A 23,664-nucleotide genomic window follows, 5' to 3' on the forward strand; every position below is an offset into this window, starting at 1 on the left:
GGGGGGGGAAAAGCGCAAGGGACTTCAACAATACCTGGAGAGATTCCGCAGGGACACGCTTGCTTAGGTTTGGGCAGCCAGGCCACCTAAGGTCTAGCCGATCTTAAGGAGGGGGGCAGAAGGGGGCGGTGCGGGCTCGTCGGGGTGCGAGGCGAGGCGGGGTCCGGGGAGAGGACGAGGCGGGACATGTCCGGGACACGTCCCGCCGCCGCCTCCGCCCCCGCGCCGCCGGTAGCGGCGGCGGCGGCGGCGGAGGCGGCGGAGGCGGCGGCGGCGGAGGCGGCGGCGGAGGTGGTGGCGGAGGTGGTGGCGGAGGTGGTGGCGGTGGCGGCCGCAGTGGAGGCTAGGGATCGCTGCAGCCTCGCCAGCCGGTAGGAGATGCCTGGTGCGGCGGCGGTGGCGGCGGCGGGCGGTGGCGGCGGTCCGGCGAGGAGGTGGGAGGCGGCGAGGAGGGGGTGACGCAAGCATCCCGCCGCCTCGCCCATCGCGAGGAGCGTCTGCAGCGCGGTCCACCAGTCCTCCCGTGCCGACTCCACAGCCGGGTCAAAGCTGTGGCCTGCTCCTCCGCCTCCTCCGCCTCCACCGCCACCACCACCGCCACCACCACCGCCACCGCCCGCCGCCGCCGCCCCTCCTCCTCCTCCCGCCGCGGGTGCGAGCCGCCGCAGCAGCATCCTCAGCTTGCGCTCGACCTCGTGGCAAACCGGCAGCAGGCCGTCGGCAGGGACGGGCGGGGGTGGGGCGAGGCCGAGCGTGCCGCGGCCCGGCACGCTGCGAGCGCGGAGGAACGGGAAGCCGACCGTCTCGATCCGGTCCTAGGGTCAGCGGCTCAACCGGTGCCGGTGGGTGGACGCACACTCGCCTCATCTCGGCTGTGCCTCGGCTGTGCCTCGGCTGTGCCTCGGCTGTGCCTCGGCTGTGCCTCGGCTGCCTCTCGGCTGCCTCTCGGCTGCCTCTCGGCTGCCTCTCGGCTGCCTCTCGGCTGCCTCTCGGCTGCCTCTCGGCTGCCTCTCGGCTGCCTCTCGGCTGCCTCTCGGCTGCCTCTCGGCTGCCTCTCGGCTTCCTCTCGGCTGCCTCTCGGCTATCTCTCGGCTGCCTCTCGGCTATCTCTCGGCTGCATCTCGGTTCGGCTATCTCCTTGAGGCGGACGAGGTGCGACATGCGCGGGCCGAAGAGTCCGGACGTGTACAGCTCGAGCAGCTCGCTCGCCGCCGCGTGGCGAAGGATCGAAGACAGAGCGTGCTCGTGCCAGCTCTCGCGTACCCAGCTGCTCGGGTCGTACTGAGCGCTATACGTCCGAAGCAGCGTCACACCTCCGCCTCCTCCTCCTCCGCCGCCTCCGCCTCCTCCGCTGCGCAGCCGGGCGCCTCCCGCGCGAGAAGACGTCCCCGCCTCGGCGGCAGGCGCCGCCGCCGCCGCCGCGTCAGGAGACGCTAGCAGCCGCCTCGCAACCGCCGCTAGCAGCCGCTGCCTCGCAGCGACGCCCTCTGCGGCGTCCGCGTCGGGCCTCGCTCCGTTGGCGGGAGGAGGGAGCATGAGCTCGCACTCGAGCAGCGCCGAGATGCACCGGCGCAGCTCGCTCCCCGCCGACGCCAGCGCGTGCGCCTGCGTGCTGAGCAGGCTCAGCTGGTCGGCAGCCGCGTCGCGGGCTGCGGGACTCCACCCTCGAGCCTTGAGGGCGGCCCGCCGCTCCGAGCGCGGGTCGAGGGCGGTGTGCGAGCCGTGCCGGTCGACAAAGACCGTCCCGCGCGTCCCGACATCCAGCCGCTGGCCCCAGCCGAGAGGGAGCAGAGCCGCGTCGCCCTCGGGAAGCCTTGCCGGCGGCGCGCCTCCCAGCACCGCCGCCGCGTCCGCAGAGGGGTTCGAAGCGGCGCGTGCGTGGCCGGTGCCCTCGGGCAGCATTCGGCGCGGTTGACAGGCGCTTCACGAGATCGAGCGTCGGCGTTCGCGCGAGAGAGGGTTTGTCGGCCAAACCAGGACATGAAAAAAAGAATTTTACGAGCGCGAAGAACGCTGGGCACGGGACTGGCGACGAGAGTGGGACGGCCGCGAGGTGGCACGAAGGTTGAAGCGAGAATCGGAGAGAGACTGCGAAGAGAGATAGGAAGAGGCAGACTCCCTAGGGTAGGCGACGGCTAGCGCATCACACTCCTCTCCTTAAAATCCCTGTGTGGTGGCGGCGTGCCGTTCTCCCATCCCTCCCTTGGGTTGTCTGTTTTCTTTCTTTCTTTTTTTTACGGGACTGGCGCGCACTGGCACTAACACAAAAAATACAGCAGACAAGCGCGTTGGTGTCCAGTCCGAGCCTGGCTGTTCTTCACCTTTCTACCTACCTCCCTAGACAGGCTCGACACAGGTCGGACTTAAAAGATGAAGAGAAATCTCTCTCTCTCTAAAAGATGCCACTGGGACGCACTGGCACTAACACAGGTACACCCAAAAAAGAACATTGAGAAGAAGAAGCGGAGTTTTAAAAACAAGAACCGAAAGAAAGGAACAGAAATCGTGAGTAGAGACGGAGGAAGAAGCCCTCGCTAAGAAGCGCAACGCATCGTCTGCCCTGAACAGGGCTCCAGGCCCCAAATGACGTGTGAGTGTTAGATTTGTTTGGTATTGCTAAAAATCTCTCTCGCGCTCTTCGACGGGGGCTCGGGGTACGGGTGGGATTCCTCTTCGGGGGGCGGCGCCTTCTTCTAGGTAGGCGCCCTTGACCCAACATAGAGGGCGTTGTGGGCCTAGCTTTTGGTATAATATAAAAAATCGGGCGCGCGGGAAGCACAGAGCCGATCACACATAGAAAAGAATTTTACAACAAAGCTCCCTCGCACAACACTGGGCACGGGACTGGCGCGCACTGGCACTAACACAGGTACACCACGGTTAAAACAACGAATTCTCGAAAAAAGGCATGTAAATCGGGACGCCGTGACAAGTCCGACAGAGATTGCCGAGTCGTTCTGCAAAAACTGACTCCTCTTCGACTCTCGTGCGGCGGTCGGTACCGTGCCTCCCACGCCTGCGCTCCGATCCCGCCATGCTGGACGCTGACGGCTTGCGAGTCGAGCTTCAGCTCGCCGCGGCGGTGCTGATCCAGGTTCGCGTGCGGAAGGTGCAGCAGCGCCGACAGGAGTGCACCATCTGCCTCGAGCCGATGGAGAGGCCGACTCCCTGGCCTGCAGGCTGCGTGCATTACTTTTGCCACCACTGCGTGACGCGGTGCGCCCACGCCGACCGCTCGCTGCGCTGCCCCCTCTGCCGCAAGGCGCCGCCGCCTCCGGCCAAACCACCGCCGCTAAAATGGTACGTGGTCGCCACTCCGACTGGAGGGATGGTCGCCTGCCTTTGCCCGACAGAGCGGGATGGGCTGCAGGCAGCGAATGACACGTTTGACCACGAGTTCAGCCGGATGGTCGAGCTGACCACCGACGACTACTGGCGCCTCCTTCATCGGCGTGGCCCGCCGCCGCGACTGAGGTTGCGCGATCGGGCGGTGGCGAGGCTCCGCCTGCCCGGGCGGCCAAGGCGGCCAGCGACGGTCCCCGCGTGGCGTTTTCGCGTCCCGCGCCCCGGACCGTTCGAGAGCGCGCTCATCTTTCTCGGGGAAGGCGTCGAAGAACTCCTGGAGCTCTTCGAATGACGCGGCGAGCGTTCCCCACGTGGGGGCGAGGCCGACGCTAGCCGTCGAGGCCCCGTCGCCTCGTTTGCAGAGCACTGCCACATGTTCTTTTGCTGCCGGCGTGCGCTTGGTTGGGGTCGGCGGCAGCAGCGGGCGCCATGGACTGTGAAAGAGATTTGTTTTGTTTTCGAGAGGCGATGTGCTAGTTTCGATTTCACGATGAATAATAACTAAAGAATTTTCCCTCCGGGCAGCGTGTCGCGCAACTTTACCCTCCCATACGTGTTTGTCCTCGGACATCACCATTTTGGCTCGCCAACAAGCAAACACGCCCTCCGCGCCCCCCCTCTCAGATTTATTTTTTCTGCCTTTGCTCGACTTTCTGACCAGCGTTACACGGATACGCCTCATGCGCCCGCCCGACTCCGGTCCCAGAGTCCTTGGAGCACTTCGATTGATTGATTGGTCGCCCAGTTTTTTGTTTTAGATCGCCCTCGTTGTTAATAGTACAAACCCAATGGTCCCTTGCGAGCGGTCCTTCGTTGCAGTCGCACACACGCACACGCCGCGCCGCACCGCGCGCCCGCCCACTGCCCCGCCCAGGCAGGAAAGAAGATGAGGAGATGGGACAGCAAAGGAGGAGCCACGAACACGTATGGGGGGGGCGAATTCTTTTTTTTTTCTGCCTGCTCGCTTTGTCTGCTCCTCGCTCACCAAAAACGCCGGCCCGATGCTCCGCTTCCTGCTCTGCCTGTCGATGGCCGCCGCACAGCAACCGTACCCCGCGGAGTGGGGCCTGCCGCCCGTCGCCCAAACCCGCGACCTCGTGCCCCTCCCCGGCGGGTACGGCATGGGCTCGTCCACTCTCGCCCGGTGGATTGGGCAGAAGCTCAAGGAAGGCGGCGGCGCGCAGCTGGGCGAGACGTGCGAGGGCTTCAACGAGATGACCGGCAAACAATTCCCCGCGTGCGCTAGTGGGCTCGTCTGTCAGTCCTCCGGTTTGCGCGCCCGCCCCTCCGTCTTCGCCTGCGGCGCTCGGGCCTGCGGGTGCCCTAAATAGCAGCCCACCCCCAGCGATGCCACCCACCAGGCGGCATCTCGATCCCCGGCGCGGGCAAGAAGTGCATCAAGCCGCCGCGCACCATGCCGGGCGGGCTGCGCTCGCTCGACCCCGCCGACGCGCGCCTCGCTGAGGTGGTCGCTGAGGTGTACCAGACACAGGCGCTGGAGCGCGCGACGCAGGCGAGCGGGCGGAACGGCATGCTGACCTCCCGACCGACGGTTGTCGAGGCGGCCTCCCAGGTGCTCCCCCCCCCCCCACCCCCCTCCTGGCGGGCCGGCGGACCGAGGTGGTCGCTCCTCACCGGATCTGCACGCGCCATGCAGGTGGTCGCCGGCACGAACTACTTTGTCAAGCTCCGCCTCGCCAGCGGCGAGTACGCGCACGCGCGCATCTACGACCACTTCGGCAGCGTGACCCTCACGGCGGTGCAGGTGGCAAAGAGCGAGGCGGACCCGCTCAAGTACTTTTAGCTAGCCGCTGTGCGGTGGTGACAGGGTGGTGATCGCTCTTCGTGTCGCGGTCGGAGGCGCGCAATGCGTGGGTGATGGACTGCAGTCTGCACCGCTTTGAGCGCGCCTGTGGGTTCAGGCTCAAAGCATCTCCATTGTTGGCAGGCGTCGGTGTGTTAAATAGTGCGCAATCGTTGCGAATGCTATGTGTACTTGTGAGTTGTTTGTGTGATATTTGAATTTGTGCATGTGCCCTTATATAGACAATAGAGCCCGGCCAAACGCGTTGGAGGAGGAGCTGAATTCAGTGTTGCTAGTTGTTAACAGTAACATACCTAAAACTCGATATGCACAAGCGGAGCGGTAGCACCTGAGCTCCCGGGCGGCTGCGCCGTTCTCTCTCACAGCAGACAGGCTCGACACAGGTGCGAACTGGCGCGTGCTAGCACTATCACAGGCACACCAGACCGGAGCCGCCTAAGCGACTCCGCACAAAACCTCTCCGTGTGCGGTGTGCCTACTCTCTGGACCCTGGGCCCCTGCCTGCTCAGATATGGCATATGTAGAGATACAGGACGATGACCTTTTTGTCCCGGCCAGCAAGGCGCCTATCTATCCTGGTGTACGGCGAGGACATTGCACTGTCTGAACTAGGTTGGGCTACTACTACGTTGCATTGGGCAGGTGCCAGGTCGGATCAACTCAGGTCAGAGATGAGATCGGACAGGTCGGGCGAATCTGGCAGGTCCACGAGGTCACATGTCGAGCAACTCTCCTGGTCTCCTTGAGTCACTTGCCAGTGCGTATGCGCTTCGACGATCGATCCATCGAACCACCTGTCCGCGAGATGCCCGCACCGGACCCACATCTCATCGTGCAGCCCGCCAAGGTGCGCGAGATCGTCAACGCGCTCGTTGTTGAGGTTCAGAGAGAGCTGGTCGAACAACTCAAAGGACAACAGAGCGTCTTCTTCTTCTTCGTATGAACTCGAGGTGCAAGATGAAGGAACCGCAGCCTTCGCCTTCTTCTTCTTGGACATTGCGCGTTTGGCGGGCGGCGTGAGGTAGTTGGCGACGTCGGTGGGGGGGCCTTCGGGAGACTCAGCGCGCGCAGCAAGCGCATAGATGGAGCTGCAGCCTGGAGGTGGACGGAAGCAGGCCGGGCTCGCAAAGCCAGCGGCGCCGCGGTTGCGTTTGGTTGGCGACTTGCAGGCCGGCGCCTCGATCGTTGACGCCGCCTCGACGGTCGTGATGACGGGGGAGTCCAAAAGGTCATTGGCGAAGGTGCCGTCAGGCACCTTAACGGTCGCGACGACGGGGTAGGGGAAGACAGGCTCCTCCATCGCAAAGGCACTTCGCTCCAAAAGGTCAGTGGCGAAGGTGCCGTCGTCGATGATCAGTGCGGGCAGGGAGCAGGATTTCGCCTCGTCGGCTGAGGTCTTGCCTGTGGCCTCCTCAGCCTTCCCCGTCCCGATGGGGTCCACCTCGGGTCTTGCGAGGGATGGCGACCGCTTCTGCCGCCGCTTCTCGCGACGCATCCTCGCATTCCATCTATTCTTGATGGCATTGTCCGTACGGCCGGGCAACAGCGTCGTCATCTTGGACCACTTGGTGCCCATCTCCTGCACAAGGTGCAAGATCAGCGCATCCTCCTCCACGGTCCATTCATCCTTGTTCACCCTCGGACAGAGCTGGTTGTGCCACCTACCAGCGGTGGTGGTGGTGGGGGGCGGCTCCGGGCTGGGAGGTTCTGGTGCTGGGCGGATAACTAGCCGTGCTGTGTGCCACGGGGCTCACACCTTTCGCGGCATTGCTTGCCAATCCTGCCAGGGAGGTGGGACGCGATTTTGCCCCACCGGTGCGAACCGAACCGCTGCACGAGCTCAAGGAGGCGGTCATCCTCGGCGGGCTGCCAAGGGCGTTTGGCCACGCGGAGGCCCCCCCCGGCAACATCCCTAGCAATATCCTCAGAAGCGTTCGCCTCGTGATCGGCCGTCTGCGTTCCACCAAGATGAGCCTCCATCGGACAGATGACTACTGCGCCCCTTTGACTGACCGACTGACTTGAGCACTTGAGCACTGGATAGGGTCGATTCCGCGTGGTACGGGACCCCTCGATCGTCTCGCCCTCCCTCACTGGAGTGTTCATTTGGGGGGGGTCATAACAAACACGGTACAGGATCGACCGACTGACTCGATACTTTTGAGAAGGTCCCGGTGCCCAGCCCTAGCCCAGCTGCTTTGCCTTTGGGGGGGGTGAGGTAAGGCTCCGCGTTTCTTTTTGGCGACGCCTGGGTGTGAGGTTACCGACTTGAGCACTTGAGCACTTGATAGGTCGATTCCGCCTGGGTAGCAGCCTCATACTCATTTTGTAATCTTGAAAATGGGCTTGCCCAAGCCGGGTTGTTTTTTCTGTGTATACTCCTCAGGTATACTCCGCGTTTTTGGTATTGCAAAGACTACGGCCCAGCCGGTCGCGGCTCTCCCTTCCTCGTCAAAGCGGCGATCCATCCCCCACCGGGTCGTCATGTGAGGTGCAGCCCTCCGTCCACGGGAATGAAGGCGCCGGTGATGAGGCCCGTCTGCTCGGCGGCGAGGTAGGCGATGGTCTGCGCAATCTCGGACGCGTCGGCCCAGCGGCGCATCGGCGAGCGCGAGAGCATCTTCTCGTCGAGCAGCTTCCTCCCCACCTCCATGTCGCCCCTCCCCATGCCGAGCCGCGCCTTGTCCCACTCCTTTGTGTCTGTGTAGCCCGGCGAGACGGCGTTGACGCAGAGGCCGCGGCCGGCGAGGCGGAGCGCGTACATGCGCACCAGCCACTCCATCGTCGCCTTGGCCTGCCCCGGCATGTCGTAGTTCACGCGCGGTATCTGCATCGTGTTGCAGCCCGGGTTGCTCACGGCTACGATCCGGCCCTCACCGTCGGCCATGCGCGGGATGCACTCCTCGGCGAAGGCGATGAGCGCCTTTGGGTAGATCGACTGGTACTCGTCGTACATCGCAAAGGCGTCCTGCATGCTGCCGTCGAGGTGCGTGCTCAGCAGCCCCTCGTGGAAGAAGCCCGCCGCGTGCACAAAGCTCGCCACGCGGCCGTCCAGCTCGCCGTCGACCGCGGCGAAGACGGAGGCGACCGTCGTCTCGCGGCCCGCGTCGGTCGTCAGGTCGCCGCCGACCGTGACCACGCGCACGCCGTGGGCAGACTGCAGCTCCTCGGCGGCAGCCGCCGCCCGCGCGTCGTCGGCGCCGTACGCCAGGACGAGGTCGCTCCCGCGGGCGGCGAGGAGCCGCGCCGTGGCCAGGCCGATGCCACCGGTCCCGCCGGTGACCACAGCGACGCCGCGCCCGCCAGCTACGCTCCCCGCCCACAGGAGGAGCAGCGTGGCGCGCGCGCGGCGCGGTCGGGACATCGACGATCAGGCACCCCAGGCACACAAAAAAGAATTTTACAATAAACTCCCTCGCACAAAAAAGAACATGCACAGCGAAGCGGAGTTTTAAAAACAAGAAGATCCCGCTCGTGCAGGACAGGATCCCGCTCGTGGGGACCCTGTCCTTAAACAAAATGAACTCGGGGGCACGGGACGCGGCACAAACGGGGCACAAACGCCAGGCTACAAAGACGGGGAGGCACGTAGTGACGCAGGGGAGTGGGTCCTTCTCCCACCCCTCGTTTGGCGTGCCCGTTTTATTTATTTATTTATTTAAAAACAAGAACCGAAAAGAACAAGGAAAAGAAATCGCGGGTAAAGAATTTTAAACGCAAACTCAGACAAAAGAAAGGGATCTCCCATCCAACCAAACTCGATCGATCGATCTCTCCCCCGCGTCATGCCACCCACCTCCTCCCGGTCTAGGATCCACCTCCTCCCGGTCTAGGATCCACCTCCTCCCGGCCTAGGATGCTCACGCGACACCCCATGCGCTGGCCCTCGAGTTGGCCCCCCAGTCGGCGATCGCGCCGAGCGCCCGCAGCTTCGTTGCACGCGTGCTAGCACTATCACAGGCACACCCCAGGCACACAAAAAAGAATTTTAAACGCAAACTCAGACAAAAGAAAGGGATCTCCCATCCAACCAAACTCGATCGATCGATCTCTCCCCCGCGTCAGCTTGTTCTGTAGCACGTCCGCCGCCTTCCGGAGGATCTCACGGACCCCCTTTCCGAACCCGCCGAACGATTCGAACAGCAGCAGCTGCACTTCGACGCCCTTGTCTTCCCTGGCGTAGCGATAGTCCCCGCCGTAGGACGGTATGCGGCGGTCGCCGCCCACCACCCTGCCCCCCCTGGTATGCCAGCGCCCGGTCCCTTGCCCTCTCTCGCCCTTGCTCTTCCTCTCCCCCTCCATGCCGCCCCCCCCGTACCCCTCCCCCTCCCCTCCCCCCCTCCTCCTCTCCCCCCCCCTCTCCCTCCCCCCCCCTCCCCCCCTCCCCCTCCTCGCAGTAGGGCCCATGCCCCATGACCATGTTCCGGTAGAATGATTCAGTGTTGCCGAAAGCGACAAAAGCGCCCTTCCGACCGTGCTCCCCGCTGCTGCTGAGGGGACAGACGACCTTGACGAGAATTCAACCGAGAGGGGCGAGCTGGGCGGTCTCTCAGAGTCTCTTCTCAGACGCGCAGCCAGGCCGGGTCCAAAATAGAGGTCACCTACTCGCTGCCCCCGGAGAGGGACGACGGGTATCGACGCGGCCCCAGCAAGGTGTACGCCAAGGTTCCCCAGGGGACCGTGGCGACGACCGTCGCCTCGGACTGGCTCGCAAACGAGCTGGCCGAGTATGGAGAGATTGATGCGGCATGCCGCGACAGATTTGTGATGCACCTGATGACGGCCGCCGGCGCCTCGGCGCCGGCCGACGCCGTGTTCAGGTTCACAGCCGGCGAGGCGATGCAGACCTCTCGCCCGACCTCCGCGTCGGGCGAGGACGACGACGAGGACACCGGCTCCGAGGAGTCTTCCGACGACAGGGCGTCCGACTAGCTGGCTTCACCCATATCTTACCCCTTCTGCCCCCCCCTCCTCCGACCCCCCAGGCTAGATGGAGTAGTCAGATGTAGATTCTGCCCCACACAGCCCCTTACCCCTTCACCCTCGCCTCACTGCTTGGTGTTTCTGAACACGTAGTCGTCCACGCTGTGGGGGTTGTGTGTGGGTCCTGTGTCTGGGAGGGAGGGAGTGGGGTGCAGGTTGCTCACCCACGGCACCGGGCCGGTGCTTGCACTTTGAATGCCGTGGGGCTCCTGCCCGTGTCCGGGCGTGGAGATGCGAGGGTCGCCCCCCCTTGCCCCACCACTTTGTGTGTGTGGAGACGTTTACCTTACCTTACCTTACCTCTTCTCTGCAGCATGGGCTGCGTCTGCTACGCTAAGAGTCGCCTCGAGCGCCGCCATGACGTCGCCGAGCCCCGCTTGAACCGCCGCAAGGTTGGCATGCGCCGGCCACAGGTTTGGGTTCCCGCGTATAGCGGCGTCAAAGTGGTCGATCGCCGCGAGGACCTCGCCTCGACTCTCGAGCACCGCACGCCCGGCCGCGTACTCGCTGTTCGGCGAGAGCCCGCTCCACAGGAGCCCGCCCGGGAGACGCCCGAGCAGAGCCGCGCCGCTGTACGCAGCAGATTGCCGCGCGCGAGTTAGCATCACCACGGCCGTCGCTGGCTCGCCTTGCTCGAGCGCCAGCAGGCCGCTGCGCTCGAGGCGGGAGCCGCACAGCGAGAGAGCGGCCGGGAGAGACACGGCGACTAGCAGCGATGCGACAACATGGCGACGGAGAGCGAAGACGGGCCATGGCGGCGGCGCGCTTTCTTTTTGCGCAGCGGTGAACGAGCGCGCATGGTGCGAAAAAAGAAAAAGACATTTTCACGCCGCCGCCATTACTCCCTCGCCAGACACGCCGCCGCCCGCCCGCCTCCTCGACCTCCCCAGGGAGCTCCTCGTGCGAGCCCTCTCTCGCTGCGACCCCCCCGACATCGCTCGCGCCGCGGCCGTCTCGCTGCTCTTCCACGCCTCACTCGCGGAGGACGGCATCCGCTTGTGGGCGCAGGAGCGCGGCTTCGAGCTGCCGGCGCTGCCAGAGAGCGAGGGCTGCGCCGTGCGGTGGCTGTGCTATTCGGCGCTGCTGCGCGCGTCCAACCCGCCGGCGAGGCTGGCGGTAGGCTATCGGCACAGCCTCTTCATTGACGGCGAGGGGCGGCTCTCGTCGTGCGGCTCAGCGTATGTCGAGCCAGGGCTCCTCGGGCACGGTGAGGGCGTGAGGCGGCTCAACACGCCGACGCGTCTCCCGTCAACCCTGGGAGGCGAGCGCGCCGTGAGCGTGTCGGCAAGCGCACTCCACAGCCTGGCCCTCACCACCGACGGCGCTGCCTGGAGCTGGGGCGATGGAGTTGGCCAGCTGGGCCACGGTGACGAGCAGACCCAGAAGATCGAGGCCTTGGCTGGGCAGCGCGTCGTCGCTGTGACGGCAGCTGACCAGCACAGCCTCGCCATCACCGCCGACGGAGCCGTTTGGAGCTGGGGCAATGGACGTTTTGGCCAGTTGGGCCACGGCGACAAGCAAAACCAGCTGCTGCCAAAGAAGGCTGAGGCATTCGCGGCGCATCGCGCCATCGCTGTGTCGGTTGGAGGCAGCCACAGCCTCGCCCTCACCGCCGACGGCGCTGTCTGGAGCTGGGGCAGTGGAACCCTCGGCCGGTTGGGCCACGGCGACCAGCAGCACCAGCTGCTGCCGAAGAAGATCGAGGCGTTGGCGGGAAGGCGCGTCGTCGCTGTGTCGGCTGGACGCGTCCGCAACCTCGCCCTCACCGCCGACGGCGCCGTCTGGAGCTGGGGCAGTGGACTCTTTGGCCGGCTGGGCCACGGCGACACGCAGGACCAGCTGCTGCCCAAGAAGATCGAGGCCTTTGCTGGCCAGCGCGTCGTCGCTGTCTCGGCTGGAGCCCGCCACAGCCTCATCCTCACCGCCGACGGCGCCCTCTGGAGCTGGGGCGATGGAAGCTTTGGCAAGCTCGGCCACGGCGACCGGCAGAGCCAGCTGCTGCCCAAGAAGATCGAGGCCTTTGCTGGCCAGCGCGTCGTCGCTGTCTCGGCGGGATGTCTGCACAACCTCGCCCTCACCACCGACGGCGCTGTATGGAGCTGGGGCGATGGAGACTATGGCAGGCTGGGCCACGGCGACGAGCAGCGCCAGCTGCTGCCCAAGAAGATTGAGGCCTTGGCTGGCCAGCGCGTCGTCGCTCTGTCGACTGGAGATGGCCACAGCCTCGCCATCACCGACGATGGCGCTGTCTGGAGCTGGGGCAGTGGACGCGATGGCCAGCTAGGCCACCGCGACCGGGAGCGCCAGCTCGAGCCCAAGAAGATCGAGGTGTGGGCAAGCCGGCCGCCCACGCCTGCTTCCTCTGACGGAGAGGACAGCAGCGAGGGAGACGACATCGATTCGGACGAGTAGGAAGCAAGTCGGCATTTTGTCCCGCTGGTGCTGCGGCTTGCTTGCATCTTGCACTGCTGCACCTCCCAGAACCTTTATGTGAGAGAGGACAGGCGCACCCCCCCCCCCCACCACACACACACACCCAACCGACTACCATGGCGCAACCAACCCGAGACGAGACCTCGACCCGCACGCAGAGGTTCTAGACCACGCCGCCATGCCTCGGGATAGCGTGGGGCGCTGCTAGAACACGCCGCCATGCCTCGGGATAGCAGCGGCACGAGTTCTTTTTTTTTGAGTGCACCTCGATCCTGTACCGTGTTTGTTATGACCCCCCCCAATGAACACACCAGTGAGGGAGGGCGAGACGATCGGAGGGGTCCCGTACCATGCGGAATCGACCCTATCAAGTGCTCAAGTGCTCAAGTAGATCTAGATCTTTCAATTGTGCAATGGCGTCCGCGGTCCCGAGATATTACGTAACAAAGGTTCTCTGGACGCTCCACAAACCCCATTGCCTTTGCTCTGGCAACGACCTTCCCTGCCAGCCTCACCTCCATCGGCAGAGGCGCCTTCGCCAGCTGCTCCTCGCTCGCCCATGTCACCCTCCCAGCCGGCCTCACCTCCATCGGCGACGAAGCCTTCTTCGGCTGTTCCTCGCTCGTCTCCATCGACCTCCCTGCCAGCCTCACCTCCATCGGCGATCACGCCTTCTCCTTCGCCCTCGCCCGCGTCACCTTCCCCGCCGGCCTCACCTCCATCGGCGACTGTGCCTTCTGCAACTGCTCCTCCCTCGCCTCTGTCACGCTGCCGCTGCCCGATGGCCTCTCGATTGGCGACGATGCCTTCTTCGACTGCCCCCTCAACGACGAGGCGAAAGCAGCAGTTCGGGCCATCAACTTTTGGGCGGTGCGCGGCTTCCGATCGACGCGCAGGGGCACGCCACACTGTGCCGGAGGGCATCACCCCTTCATGAACGCGCTTATGATCGAGGTACGGTAATATGATATTATTAGTACCGGTACTCGTGCCGACGAAAATGGTGTTACTCATCGCAAAGGCCATAACCCGGACACCAGAGACCACGCTATGCCTATGGGACGCGCGCAGCTTGCTTTTGCTCGGCAACATATGCGCCATGCAAAAGAATTCTTAGTACTTAGGAAACCTGTCAGCGGTGTGGGCAGTCGCCTGGGGGCACTCCCAGTGAATTGGTGAAGGCGTCGCACGTGACTGCGCTCGTGTTGCTGGCCATAATGATCTCAGCTTCTTCGTGCACGACTGATTCATTGTGTGCAGGTGCTGTCCACGTTGCTGCATAGACCGTGCGGGAGTGTAGAGCGTGAGGGTGGCGCTCAAGGTTGCCAAGCTCCCACAGAGGCGGGACCACACTCAAGCGATTAGCGACACCCCAACGAAGCAACGAAGTACAGTCAAACGTCGTAAATGGCATCAGCACTGGAGTCGGGACACTGGCCGACGCCAATTCCTGCTCTTTTGCCGACACCACATATTCGGCCGTTGCATTTAGAGAGGCCGTCACATGGCCAGCATCAGACTGGCACGCCACAAGCGCCGCCCAGCTCGGCAGGGGGCCTGCAAGAGGTAGGCTAACTGCCTCATGCTTGTAGGCACGGCTCAACATCTGCTCGAAGATGCGCTCGTACGTCGCCGCAACCTTTACAGGATGCAACCACAGCACATGAGGGCTCAAGTTTGGGTGAGTAAACTGGTGACCACTCAGCCGGGAGTGCCCACACGATCCGAGAGTAGCATCGAGTGTGCATTTACCCAAGGATACCACGCCCGGATGCGCGAGGATGAGGACATTGGGAAGCCTCATGATGATAGGCCAGTAGTTGTTCATGAAGGATACCGACGGGAGCGCACCCAGCGTGCCATCGCAAATTCGCTTCGAGCGAGGGCCTTTGGCAGCGAGCAGTGCCCTCGTGGCAGTCCCGGAGAAGAGCACCCAATTCTCATCCGGATGGAAAGCCGCTGCTCCGTATTGACTTCGAAGTCGCGCGTGTTCCTCTAGCGTTGTGCTTGCGCCCCTCCAGACAGTCGCACCAAACATGAAGAAGGTCTTCTCGATGACCGGCTCGAGTAGCTTGCTCAGCCGTAGCATGCTGCGCACATTCAGGATGCCATCCGTGTCGAGCTTCAGCAAAAGCTTGGGAGTAAAATGCTCCATGGAGAAGGCGAGAGCCTCGAGCCACTGTGCACTCTCATCCAAGTTCAGAGCTGTTGCCCCTGGCCCCTTGTGTATCGAGCCCCCTGTGCAGCGTGTTGCATTCAGAGCCACTACATCGTCGTCGTTGCGGAAATTGCTCAGCTTGATGGCTCGCTCTGTGAAGAAGCGGTGGCGTACCGCACGGCGTTCTTGAATGGGTGTGGCACAAGCGCCGCCGGAATGTAACAGGCCGAGCCATGTTCGATGCAGTAGCTCATAGACGGCTCGTGGGAATGTGGGGCCGAGGAAGAGCACGACCAACAGGTCGGTTTGGCCGCACCCATCACAGTTTGGCGCACCGCGGACCATATTCAAGGGCAGTTCCGCCGACACTTCACCTACCTAGGTACCGGAGTTTTTGTTTGAGCACTTGAGCACTGGACCACTGGATAGGGTCGATTCCGCATGGTACGGGACCCCTCGATCGTCTCGCCCTCCCTCACTGGTGTGTTCATTGGGGGGGGTCATAACAAACACGGTGCAGGATCGAGGTGCACGCTGCCGAAGCAGTGTCGTCCCCCCTCTCCCCGTCGGCGATGGCGGTGTGACCGATCGAGCGTAAGAGAGCGCTAAGACGGACCGGTCGCCTCGCTCGAGCATCGCCACCGCCTCATCGCACGTCAGCTTCAGCCGGCAAGTCCTGTCGCCTCTTCATGATGACGGCGCCAGAGGCGTCGCGGCCGAGGAAAGCGTCCGAGGCGGGCGACGCCAGCCAGCTGCAGCGGAGCAGCCGCACCGAGCCGTCGCGCAACCGATCCGCAATCGAGCCGTCGATCTTGGAGTCGGCGGCGGAGAGAATGGCGGAGAGGTCGACGCGAGCGAGCGCACGCCGCATCTGCCGCAGCTGGCGGACCGAGTAGACGGCGCCGATGATGAGGCTGCCGAGAAGCACTGTCGCCATGAGCGCCTCGACGCTCACTCGCAGGGCGACGGGGTCGGCGGGCAGCGCGGTGTACACCATGGCGAGGGTGAGGAAGAGAGCGGTGGCGCCGTAGAGGCACGACTTGAGCGCGTTCTGGAAGCGGAAGGCGAAGGGGAGTGCGCGGCGGTGGAGGCGCCAAAAGACGAGGGTGACGGCGATCGCGACGGTGGCGATGGCGTAGCGGACGGCGTCGAACGTCTCCTCTGCGGTGTCGAAATTATCTGTGGTCACAAAGACGACGTCGCTGATGTAGGCGAGGAGGAGGACAAGGAGCTGCCGGAGCCAAATGACGATTTGCCAGCGGGGAGCGTGGCGAGCGAAGCGGCCAACGAGGTAGGCAACTTGCCGCTCGAGCCGTCGGGGAGGGATGGGGCGGCCGAACGACTGAGACCGCTCGCTCGAGCGGCAAGCAAAGCACGGGTTCGTGGGGCGCCGCCACACCCCACTGTTGACGCCGCGTTTGAATGCGAGGACGTTGCCGAAGAAGCGGATCAAGAGGACCAGCAGCAGCGCACCCAGCACCGGCTCCGTAAAGAAAGCCGGAGGAATACCCGTCACACAGGGCCTCTCGAAGCCGTCAACCTCGCATTCAAAGATCCTCTCGAAGTCGTCAACCGCGTAGGCCACGAACTCTAGCACGAGGCTCCACCCGAAGGTGAAGAGCAGCGAGTAGATCAGGCTCAGCACGAGCTCGGCGGTGTCGGCGATGTCGAGCCGGCGGCGGCAGAGGGCGACGTGCCTAACGAGGATGGGCGCGAGCAGCAACAGGAGAATGGCAGAGGAGGCGGAGACTGCGTACGTATCGAACGGCGAATCCTCTCCCCCGACAAAGCAGCTCGCACTGGGCAGCATGAGCATATTGAGCTACTTGAGCGCGGAGGCGATCGCAACGAGGGACTGAGGCCACTCGAGGCGCATGCTTGCGATGATGCTGGCCGTCTGGGCGTGATTGATGAGGATGGCGGCGGTGGAGACCCACCTCTTGAGGGCCGCGGGGTGGCGGACGACAAGGCGGACGAAGGCGACGAGGGCGACGATGCCAATGAGGATGCACACGCCGACGAGGACAAGACCGGCAGTCTGGTCGTCGCAGACCACGCACTTGTTGGGGTCGGTGAGAGACAGCTGCATTTCGACAAACGCGCTGCAGCCGTCAGGAGGGACGCCGAAGCATTCGGCACTTTCTGCGCCGCGGCAGATGTACTCGACGTTGCTGTACGCGAGTTGGTTGTTGCGCAGAAGGTCAAAGATAGGCCGCGAATTCGCTGGCGGAGCCGAAGAACTCGGTCGCGACCTCGGCAGCATCGCAGGGATGGCGCCCGAGAGGCGGTTGTTGCGCAAGCTAATTTACCACAGCCCCGAGATGTCGCCCAGTAGGGATGGTGCCCGACCGAGATGGAGTTGCCGTCCAGGTCAAGCCACTCCAGCTGCGAGATGTCGCCCTAGCCTCCACACGCTCCACGCTGGGTAGGACAGAATCACCCTGTGGTGCCTTTGTAGGTGCCGTCGCACAGAGACGTGCCGTACACGTGAGTAGGGCATCCGGAGGAGCAGTACCAGCTGTTGTTGCAAATCGTGCCCGCGGCCTCGCAGCGATTCGCCAGCAGGAGGAGCGCGAGCGGGACGAGGCGCGGCGCCGAGGAGGAGCAAACCGCCGCCAGCAGCTTAAGAGCGAGGGAGCTTGCCAGCGTCATGGCGGGTAGAACAGGTGCTTTGCGGGAGGATGCAGGGCGCGATGAAACGGCTCCCCAGTCACCCGGAGGCTCGGCGAGGCGGCCACGCCCTCCTGGAACGAAAATCCCAATCTCGCAGTCTAGACTGCTCATGAACTCCCACTCGATACCTCCCAAGTCTCAGCCACAAGGACTATTTGCGCTATTGGGTGGAGACTCTCAAGCTCGCGGTGCAATTCGCTTCCCACTACGAGGCGAAGCCGAGTGCGCCGCGAAGAGGGTCTCTGCCGGCACCCCTTGGGTCCCCTCTAGTCGCGAAGCGGCTGTGCCGAGGGGCCCTCGCGCGTAACTGTGTCGCCCTTCGGACTGTACCTGCCCTGTCTTATTGATTCGGTTTGGTTCGGTTCGGTTCGGTTCGGTTCGGTTCAGATCGGTCCTCTCCAATTATTAGTTCCATTTATTGGTTAGCATTGATCCGGTAAGTCTCGATTCATTGCTGGTTAGTCGTCTGTTGAGTAAGTTCCGGTTAACTCGATCTACGAGATCCACGAGCGGTACCACCTCGACTCGGCCGGAGCCACGAACGGCATCGCGGCGCTCGACTTTGGCCATTGCGTGTTGGGCTTCGCGATCACGCGCGAGACGCAGTAGGGGAGTTGCAGTGGCTTCGCGCCCTCACGCTCACGGCCGACGGCGCTGTCTTTGAGTTGCGCGGACCGTGCTGCTGCACGCGGTGGCGAGCGAGGGAGAAGAGTAGAGCGCGAGGACTCATGACGGGACGGACACTACCGCGCGGCTCCGTCGAGCTCGTCCCTTGGCAAGCTCGAGTTGCTGGCGCTGCAATGTTGGTGCTGGCTGCGTCGCATCCCCCTCGACAGCGTTGGCGCCGGGACGTGTGCCGGTGTGCATTCCATCGTCCCTGAAAAAGAAAAATCCGAACCACGCCACCACACGCGAAAAGAAAAAGATCCGATCCGGCCTCAAGCCGAGCATCCTGGAGGACTTCTTGGAGAGTGCAGCGATCGAAGGTTTTTCTTCTTCCTGGCGGCATGAGCGGCGCCATCCTGATAAACTGAAAGTGAATGATACGCCGTCGCACGTCCACGGACCACGCCGAACCACGCCTGCGGCTCTCTCTCACAACACACGACTTCTAGGCACGGGACCATTGGCGCGCACCCCTTTTCGGCACTACCGAAACAACTGTAGAAAGAAGAAAGAATAAAAATCTCTCTCAACTGTATTGCAAAGACGGCGAAACATCGAAACTGCCCCGAAACAACTGTATTGCGAAAGACGGCGAAACCGCGAAACTGCTCACGGCCTGGCGAGGTACTCCCACGCCTCTCGGGGTTTTTGTCTGGCCGAGTCAACCCCGAGCCTTTCGTGGTCTCGCCGAGTGCTGGGGCGAGCCTCGGCGAGACTGCGTCAGCTGTTCCCACAGCAGGCTGGAAGTACCTCGCCAGCTCACGGCTAGTGCCGTTCTCCCATCCCTCCCTTGGGTTGTCTGTTTTCTTTCTTTCTTTTAGGCTCCTTGGGTTGTGTGTTTTCTTTCTTTCTTTTAGCCGACAGGCTCGACACAGGTGCGAACTGATAAAAAAGAAGACTAGCCAGGCGGTACCGTACACGGAACTAACCCTCGGAGACCCGTGTTACTTTACGGCCCTTTCCCTGCGAACGCGCACCCCCGGGGCTAGGGCTCTCTAGCCCGTAACCACTGGTTGGGTAGTAGTCTAAGTTCTGAGCCTCGCGGCTTAACGGGTCTAAGTGTGGCTAGCCACGCTGGAGTGCTTACGCGGTCTAAGATCAGCGGGAGCCTCTTACACCGGCTAAGTCGGCCATGGCACGCGATATACGGCGCTAGCGCCCAAATTTTCTTCGCCTGCGGCGGGCGATCGATCCTCCTCATGCTCAGCAATCGCCGCCTCAGCATTCTCCTCTTCTGATTCTCGTTGCTGCTTCTTGAGCGCACTTCGGCGACATCTAGCCAAATAGTTCTCACAAATAGCCTCAAGCTCAAACAAACGCATGTCAGAGAAGCCTGTGTATGCTGGTCCTCTTTGAACGATCCGCGCGTGAGGTAGCATAGGGCCTTGTTGGCAGCAGCCAGCTTGTTGCGCTGCTTCGTTGCGATGAGCTGATTGGGATCGCAGAAGTGCATGCCAAGCACCGCCACGATCTTGAAGCAGAACACATCGCAACCGCATCGTCCGCACTGCCATCGGCATGCGGCGCCCGCCGCTTCGCCGCAGCCGCCTTAAGGCACGCATAGCGTTGCGCGCCGCAAGTAGCGCACTGGCCCTGGGAGAAAGCGATATGGCGTCGTGCACGGCATAAGTTGGTCGGGACGCGTCCAGGTATTTTTCGGGTAAACCTGGACTTTTGCAGGTATACCCGGGTGTTACCCGGAGTTGGCCTCGTGTCGTCTAGTTCATGGCCCCCGGCCTTCCAGCGTCTAACGTCTGAGCCCGGCTCCGTGCGGGGGCTAAGTTGAGCGCTCGCTCGCTGCAGAGGCTAAGTGTAGAGCGACCCTCTAGCCCTACTACCCAACCATTCCGTAACCCGACACCGATCATCCGGCTCGCTGGGTGCGCTTCTCAGCTCCCCGGATGTGAGGTTAATGACTGCACTCCAAGTGCTCCAAGTGCGGAAGCCGTCAACAAACCCTTGAGACAGCATGTCTCTGCTCGTCTTCCTGCTCCTCGCTCGGCCGGGCGGTGGCACGGGTGGTGCGGAGGCGTCGCCGCCGCGCTTGCGCGCGCGCGGGGCGGCGCCGGAGCCCACCTGCTGGCACCGCCACGGCGCGACGCCCGGGGCGGCGATCGTCTCGCCCTCCCTCACTGATGTGTTCATTGGGGGGGGTCATAACAAACACGGTACAGGATCGAGGTGCACGCTTCCAGAGCAGTGTCGTCCCCCCTCTCCCCGACGGCGATGGCGGTGTGACCGATCGAGCTACAAGACTCCCCTGCAGTTACGAGTTAGTGACTCGTTTGCTTTCCTCTGGTGAGAGAGAGTGTGGAGTGTACACAACGAGCGAGCGGGCAGAGTCGCAAACCAATGTCTGCGCACCCGCGTGCCGAGGGCGGCACACGCAACCGAGAGAGGCCCTGTCACGCCGCCAGTAGCGTTCCGCACTCCCCACGCCACCACCGGGTGTGTTCGATCGTAAAAAATCGGCCATTTGGTCCCCAGGGGCCGCCCCTGGCCGCCGCCCGCGCGCACATAAAAATACTCCGCCGCCCCGAACGCCCCCAGAAAACAACATACTAGCCCCACAAGCGTCACGAGTTTACGAGAATTTCATCATGAGGCCCACCCAAGCAAAAGTAAAATACACCTGATTCCAGCGATTAATCCTACCTGGCGAGCGATCACCGAGCGAGATATTCGCGTATGTTATCGTCGTCACATCACCCTGGTTTTGACCGGCCAGTTGAGGGCCGCAGGGGCGGAGCTCGCCTCGCCGACCGCCTCCTCCCGGCCAACATACCCGCCGAGTGCCGCGTACGTGGCGCCGGCGTCGCCGCTGGCCATCCCGGCTGCCGCCGGGCTCTCGTCGCCAGCCCTCGTGCTGCGCCGCTCCCTTGGCTGTGTCGGAGCGGGCTCGCAGGTCAGCAGCGCGTCCCCAGCCTCGTCGCCGTCCCCCTCGACGTCGCTCCCCTTGTCGCTGGTGGCGACCGCGCTGCCGCTGTCGGTCGCGCTGGCCGGCAGCGCGTCCGCAGCCTCGTCGCTGCCCTCGCCGTCGCTGTCCTCGCCGCTGGTGGGGGCCGCGCCGCCGGCGCCGAGCGTCACCCGCCTCCACGTCTCTTCCTCTAAGTTGATTCGGAAATCCTGGTCGGGGTAGCCGTCGTACTCGACCGCGTGCACGAGCCGGCCGTCCGAACCCTCCTCCCGCCCCGTGATGGTGCCCGGCCACCACCTCTGCTCGCCCAGGATCTCCACGTGCGTGCCAGTCTCGACTACAGCGTGCCCGGCGATCCTCGCCGCCGCGTCCACGCGCAGCCGTTTCCGCCGCGCCGTCTTAGACTCCGCGGCCTGCGGCAGGACGTAGTTCGGGCCGTACTCCGCGACGTTCGCGAGGGCCTCGGCCGCGCTCACCGTCTCGACCGCGGCCTCGACCGGTGGAGGGGGGGCTCGACCCGTCGTTCGACCCGTCGTTCCGTGACCTCCCGCGCCAGCCGCTCGCCAGCGAGGGGCTCCTGATGCGCCGCCCGTCGGTCGACGCCCTCGCCCCTGCGCTCAGCCAACGACGCCGTCGCTGTCCTCGCTAACCAACGTGACCGTGATTCGAGGCGCCCATCCTCCATTGATGCCGTCCAACACCAAAGTCGTTCCCCCTCCAACACCAAAGTCGTCCCTCCCCCGTCCCCCTCGGACACGTCCCTCCCCTGTCCTCTCGACTGCTTCCCTCTTTTACATACATAATATGGTTACTTGAGCACTTGAGCACTGGATAGGGCCGATTCCGCGTGGTACGGGACCCCTCGATCGTCTCGCCCTCCCTCGCTGGTGTGCTCATTGGGGGGGGTCATAACAAACACGGTGCAGGATTGAGGTGCACGCTGCCGAAGCATCGCCACGAAGCCAGTCTCGTAGCTTGCCCATGGAACAGAAACCAGAGGGCTGCAGGCCCACAAGCGGAGGAGCCAGCCGGGTCCTCGTGTCAGGAAGGCACGCGGGCGAAGGTCGGAGTTTCCGAGGAGCCGCGGGCCTCCACGCCTAGGCTAGGCATTCTCGCGGCTGGTTCACTCCCTAGCCACGTAAACGCACAACCCTGGGCCCCGAGACTGCTCACACGCCTGGGTGCACTGCCAAACACTGCCCCCGGCACCAAGCCTGCGCTCACGCAAGTTGTGAATGCTCTCCGCCGCTACGCAGTCGCTGTCAAGGACGGCGCGACGATGCAAGACGTGTGTGAGGTCCGCGCTGCCGGCCCTCCCGCGGTCAGCTGCGCTGCGCGCCCGTTCCCTCTGCACCAGCAGTGCGTGGCCGAGCTTTCTCGCCCCGCCGACCGCGACTGATGCGATCGACATCCTCTACGCCGAGTCGGAGGACATCCTGCTCAACCTCGCGACCGAGGAGTACCTCTTTGAGCACGTCGACATCCGCAACCCGCTGCTGCTGCTCTGGCGCAACAGGCCGTGCATCATCATAGGCAAGCACCAGAATCCGTGGAAGGAGTGCCGCGTCCAGCTGCTGGAACAGGACGGTGTCACGCTCGCGAGACGCCCGACGGGCGGTGGCTGCGTCTACCGCGACCTCGGAGCCACGCCTCGACCCACCCAACCTCCCCACATTGGCACGCAGCACCACTTGGCGGCGCCCGCAGGCGACTCGGGCTTCTCCTTCATCAACCCGCACGCCTCCGTCGAGGACCAGCGCGACTACAAGACGATGAACAACGGCGTGCTGCTCGAGGCGCTGGCGCGCTTCGGCCTCGGAGCAGAGATGAGCGGCCGCAACGACCTCACTGTCGATGGGCGCAAGGTCTCTGGCTCGGCGTACAAGCTGCGCCTTGGCAGCGCCGGCGGAGCGGGCAGGCGAGCCGACGCCGAGACTCAGCCTCCGCCTCAATCCGAGCCCAAGACCCCGCCTCTGCATCGTCATGCCAGCCGCCACCGCGTGCACCGCTAGTGTGTAGAAGCTACCTGCACCGCCTCGTGCAGGCGCTCGCTGCACCACGGCGCTCCTCGCGTTGCGCGCCTCCTCCGCAGCTCGGGCTGCAATCGCGCAACGCGTCCCGGCATGCGCGCCGTAGGCACGATGCTGCTCGACGTTGACCTCGCGGCGCTCGGGCGGTGATCGCCGGCCGCGGCACGCAGCTCGAGGCGTGTGAGAGGAGTGCGGACGCGCGGCGGCGGCACCTTAGGTACCTCACCGTCAACAAGTTGAAGATGCAGTCCAAGGGCGTGGCGTCGGTCGCGGCGCGCGTCCTCAACTTGCGAGAGCGCGTGCCGTCGATCTCACACGATGCCTTCTGCGACGCGGCGGCGGCCGCCTTCGAAGCCAAGTGGGAGAGCCGCTCCGCCAGCCGGCGCCGCGTCACTCCGCAGCGGCCCGCGCCTCGGCGTGTCAGGTCCCAGTCCGGTGTGTGATTGGACATCGCTGTAGGCGGACGCTCTCCGTGAGCGAGCTGGATCGGATCCCGCAGCTGATGCAGATCTACGAGCGGTGACTCGAGCGCCCCCTTGCGCCCTCGTCGAGAGTGCAGCAATACCCGCTCGCCGGCCAAACTCAATCGCTCGCAAGCAATACCCGCACCGTGCGTGACTCCCCCCCCCCCCCA

The 23,664-nt window shown here is 63.9% G+C and overlaps 11 protein-coding genes across 11 annotated transcripts in view; 5 read left to right on the top strand and 6 right to left on the bottom strand.

The window, feature by feature from the left end:
- Nucleotides 1-1,902, bottom strand: part of EMIHUDRAFT_467451 (hypothetical protein) — a gene marked incomplete at both ends in the record, with an annotated part of 13,741 nt that extends 11,839 nt beyond the window's left edge. The window contains 2 exons of the mRNA XM_005787429.1: nt 705-815; nt 1,264-1,902. Coding sequence (XP_005787486.1) covers nt 705-815; nt 1,264-1,902 — 750 coding nt within the window. The remainder of the gene's footprint in view (nt 1-704; nt 816-1,263) is intronic.
- A 1,117-nt stretch (nt 1,903-3,019) lies between these two features.
- On the top strand, nt 3,020-3,838 carry EMIHUDRAFT_363130 (hypothetical protein). Its single transcript, XM_005787430.1, has one exon. The coding sequence runs from the start codon at nt 3,035-3,037 to the stop codon at nt 3,635-3,637; it is 603 nt and encodes a 200-aa protein (XP_005787487.1). The 5' UTR covers nt 3,020-3,034; the 3' UTR covers nt 3,638-3,838.
- Nucleotides 3,839-4,315: 477 nt separating this feature from the next.
- EMIHUDRAFT_441025 (hypothetical protein) lies at nt 4,316-5,469 on the top strand. Its single transcript, XM_005787431.1, has 3 exons — nt 4,316-4,614; nt 4,707-4,918; nt 5,003-5,469. The coding sequence occupies exons 1-3, from the start codon at nt 4,347-4,349 to the stop codon at nt 5,147-5,149; spliced, it is 627 nt and encodes a 208-aa protein (XP_005787488.1). The 5' UTR covers nt 4,316-4,346; the 3' UTR covers nt 5,150-5,469.
- A 1,175-nt stretch (nt 5,470-6,644) lies between these two features.
- Nucleotides 6,645-7,051, bottom strand: EMIHUDRAFT_60784 (hypothetical protein; the record flags this gene model as incomplete). The annotated part of the gene is made up of 2 exons (XM_005787432.1): nt 6,645-6,831; nt 6,927-7,051. Coding segments are annotated over 2 exons (312 nt in total), but the record flags the coding sequence as incomplete, so codon positions are not given.
- Nucleotides 7,052-7,652: 601 nt separating this feature from the next.
- Nucleotides 7,653-8,534, bottom strand: EMIHUDRAFT_71204 (hypothetical protein; the record flags this gene model as incomplete). Its single annotated transcript, XM_005787433.1, has 1 exon — nt 7,653-8,534. One exon carries the CDS (start codon nt 8,532-8,534, stop codon nt 7,653-7,655), a length of 882 nt encoding a protein of 293 aa, XP_005787490.1.
- A 1,041-nt stretch (nt 8,535-9,575) lies between these two features.
- On the top strand, nt 9,576-10,102 carry EMIHUDRAFT_227815 (hypothetical protein; the record flags this gene model as incomplete). The annotated part of the gene is made up of 2 exons (XM_005787434.1): nt 9,576-9,590; nt 9,749-10,102. 2 exons carry the CDS (start codon nt 9,576-9,578, stop codon nt 10,100-10,102), a joined length of 369 nt encoding a protein of 122 aa, XP_005787491.1.
- Nucleotides 10,103-10,449: 347 nt separating this feature from the next.
- EMIHUDRAFT_227816 (hypothetical protein) lies at nt 10,450-10,758 on the bottom strand (the record flags this gene model as incomplete). Its single annotated transcript, XM_005787435.1, has 1 exon — nt 10,450-10,758. The coding sequence occupies one exon, from the start codon at nt 10,756-10,758 to the stop codon at nt 10,450-10,452; it is 309 nt and encodes a 102-aa protein (XP_005787492.1).
- Nucleotides 10,759-13,081: 2,323 nt separating this feature from the next.
- EMIHUDRAFT_59024 (hypothetical protein) lies at nt 13,082-13,360 on the top strand (the record flags this gene model as incomplete). Its single annotated transcript, XM_005787436.1, has 1 exon — nt 13,082-13,360. A coding segment is annotated over one exon (279 nt), but the record flags the coding sequence as incomplete, so codon positions are not given.
- A 2,030-nt stretch (nt 13,361-15,390) lies between these two features.
- Nucleotides 15,391-17,396, bottom strand: EMIHUDRAFT_110918 (hypothetical protein; the record flags this gene model as incomplete). Its single annotated transcript, XM_005787437.1, has 3 exons — nt 15,391-16,441; nt 16,571-17,044; nt 17,185-17,396. 3 exons carry the CDS (start codon nt 17,394-17,396, stop codon nt 15,391-15,393), a joined length of 1,737 nt encoding a protein of 578 aa, XP_005787494.1.
- Nucleotides 17,397-20,783: 3,387 nt separating this feature from the next.
- EMIHUDRAFT_110919 (hypothetical protein) lies at nt 20,784-21,685 on the bottom strand (the record flags this gene model as incomplete). Its single annotated transcript, XM_005787438.1, has 2 exons — nt 20,784-21,491; nt 21,545-21,685. The coding sequence occupies 2 exons, from the start codon at nt 21,683-21,685 to the stop codon at nt 20,784-20,786; spliced, it is 849 nt and encodes a 282-aa protein (XP_005787495.1).
- A 550-nt stretch (nt 21,686-22,235) lies between these two features.
- EMIHUDRAFT_227823 (lipoate-protein ligase A) lies at nt 22,236-23,553 on the top strand (the record flags this gene model as incomplete). Its single annotated transcript, XM_005787439.1, has 6 exons — nt 22,236-22,297; nt 22,373-22,617; nt 22,708-22,980; nt 23,137-23,176; nt 23,248-23,388; nt 23,490-23,553. 6 exons carry the CDS (start codon nt 22,236-22,238, stop codon nt 23,551-23,553), a joined length of 825 nt encoding a protein of 274 aa, XP_005787496.1.
- Between the last annotated feature and the right edge of the window lie 111 nt (nt 23,554-23,664).

The sequence above is a fragment of the Emiliania huxleyi genome (genome assembly GCF_000372725.1).
Source record: "Emiliania huxleyi CCMP1516 chromosome Unknown EMIHUscaffold_142, whole genome shotgun sequence".
NCBI classification, from domain to species: domain Eukaryota; phylum Haptophyta; order Isochrysidales; family Noelaerhabdaceae; genus Emiliania; species Emiliania huxleyi.

Excerpts from the sequence above, each read along its gene's own strand:
- EMIHUDRAFT_363130 (XM_005787430.1), top strand. The coding sequence starts at position 3,035 with ATGCTGGACGCTGACGGCTTGCGAGTCGAGCTTCAGCTCGCCGCGGCG.
- EMIHUDRAFT_441025 (XM_005787431.1), top strand. The coding sequence starts at position 4,347 with ATGCTCCGCTTCCTGCTCTGCCTGTCGATGGCCGCCGCACAGCAACCG. Across the intron at positions 4,615-4,706 it reads GCTCGTCTGTCAGTCCTCCG|GCGGCATCTCGATCCCCGGC; the intron begins GTTTGCGCGCCC and ends GCCACCCACCAG. Across the intron at positions 4,919-5,002 it reads TTGTCGAGGCGGCCTCCCAG|GTGGTCGCCGGCACGAACTA; the intron begins GTGCTCCCCCCC and ends CGCGCCATGCAG.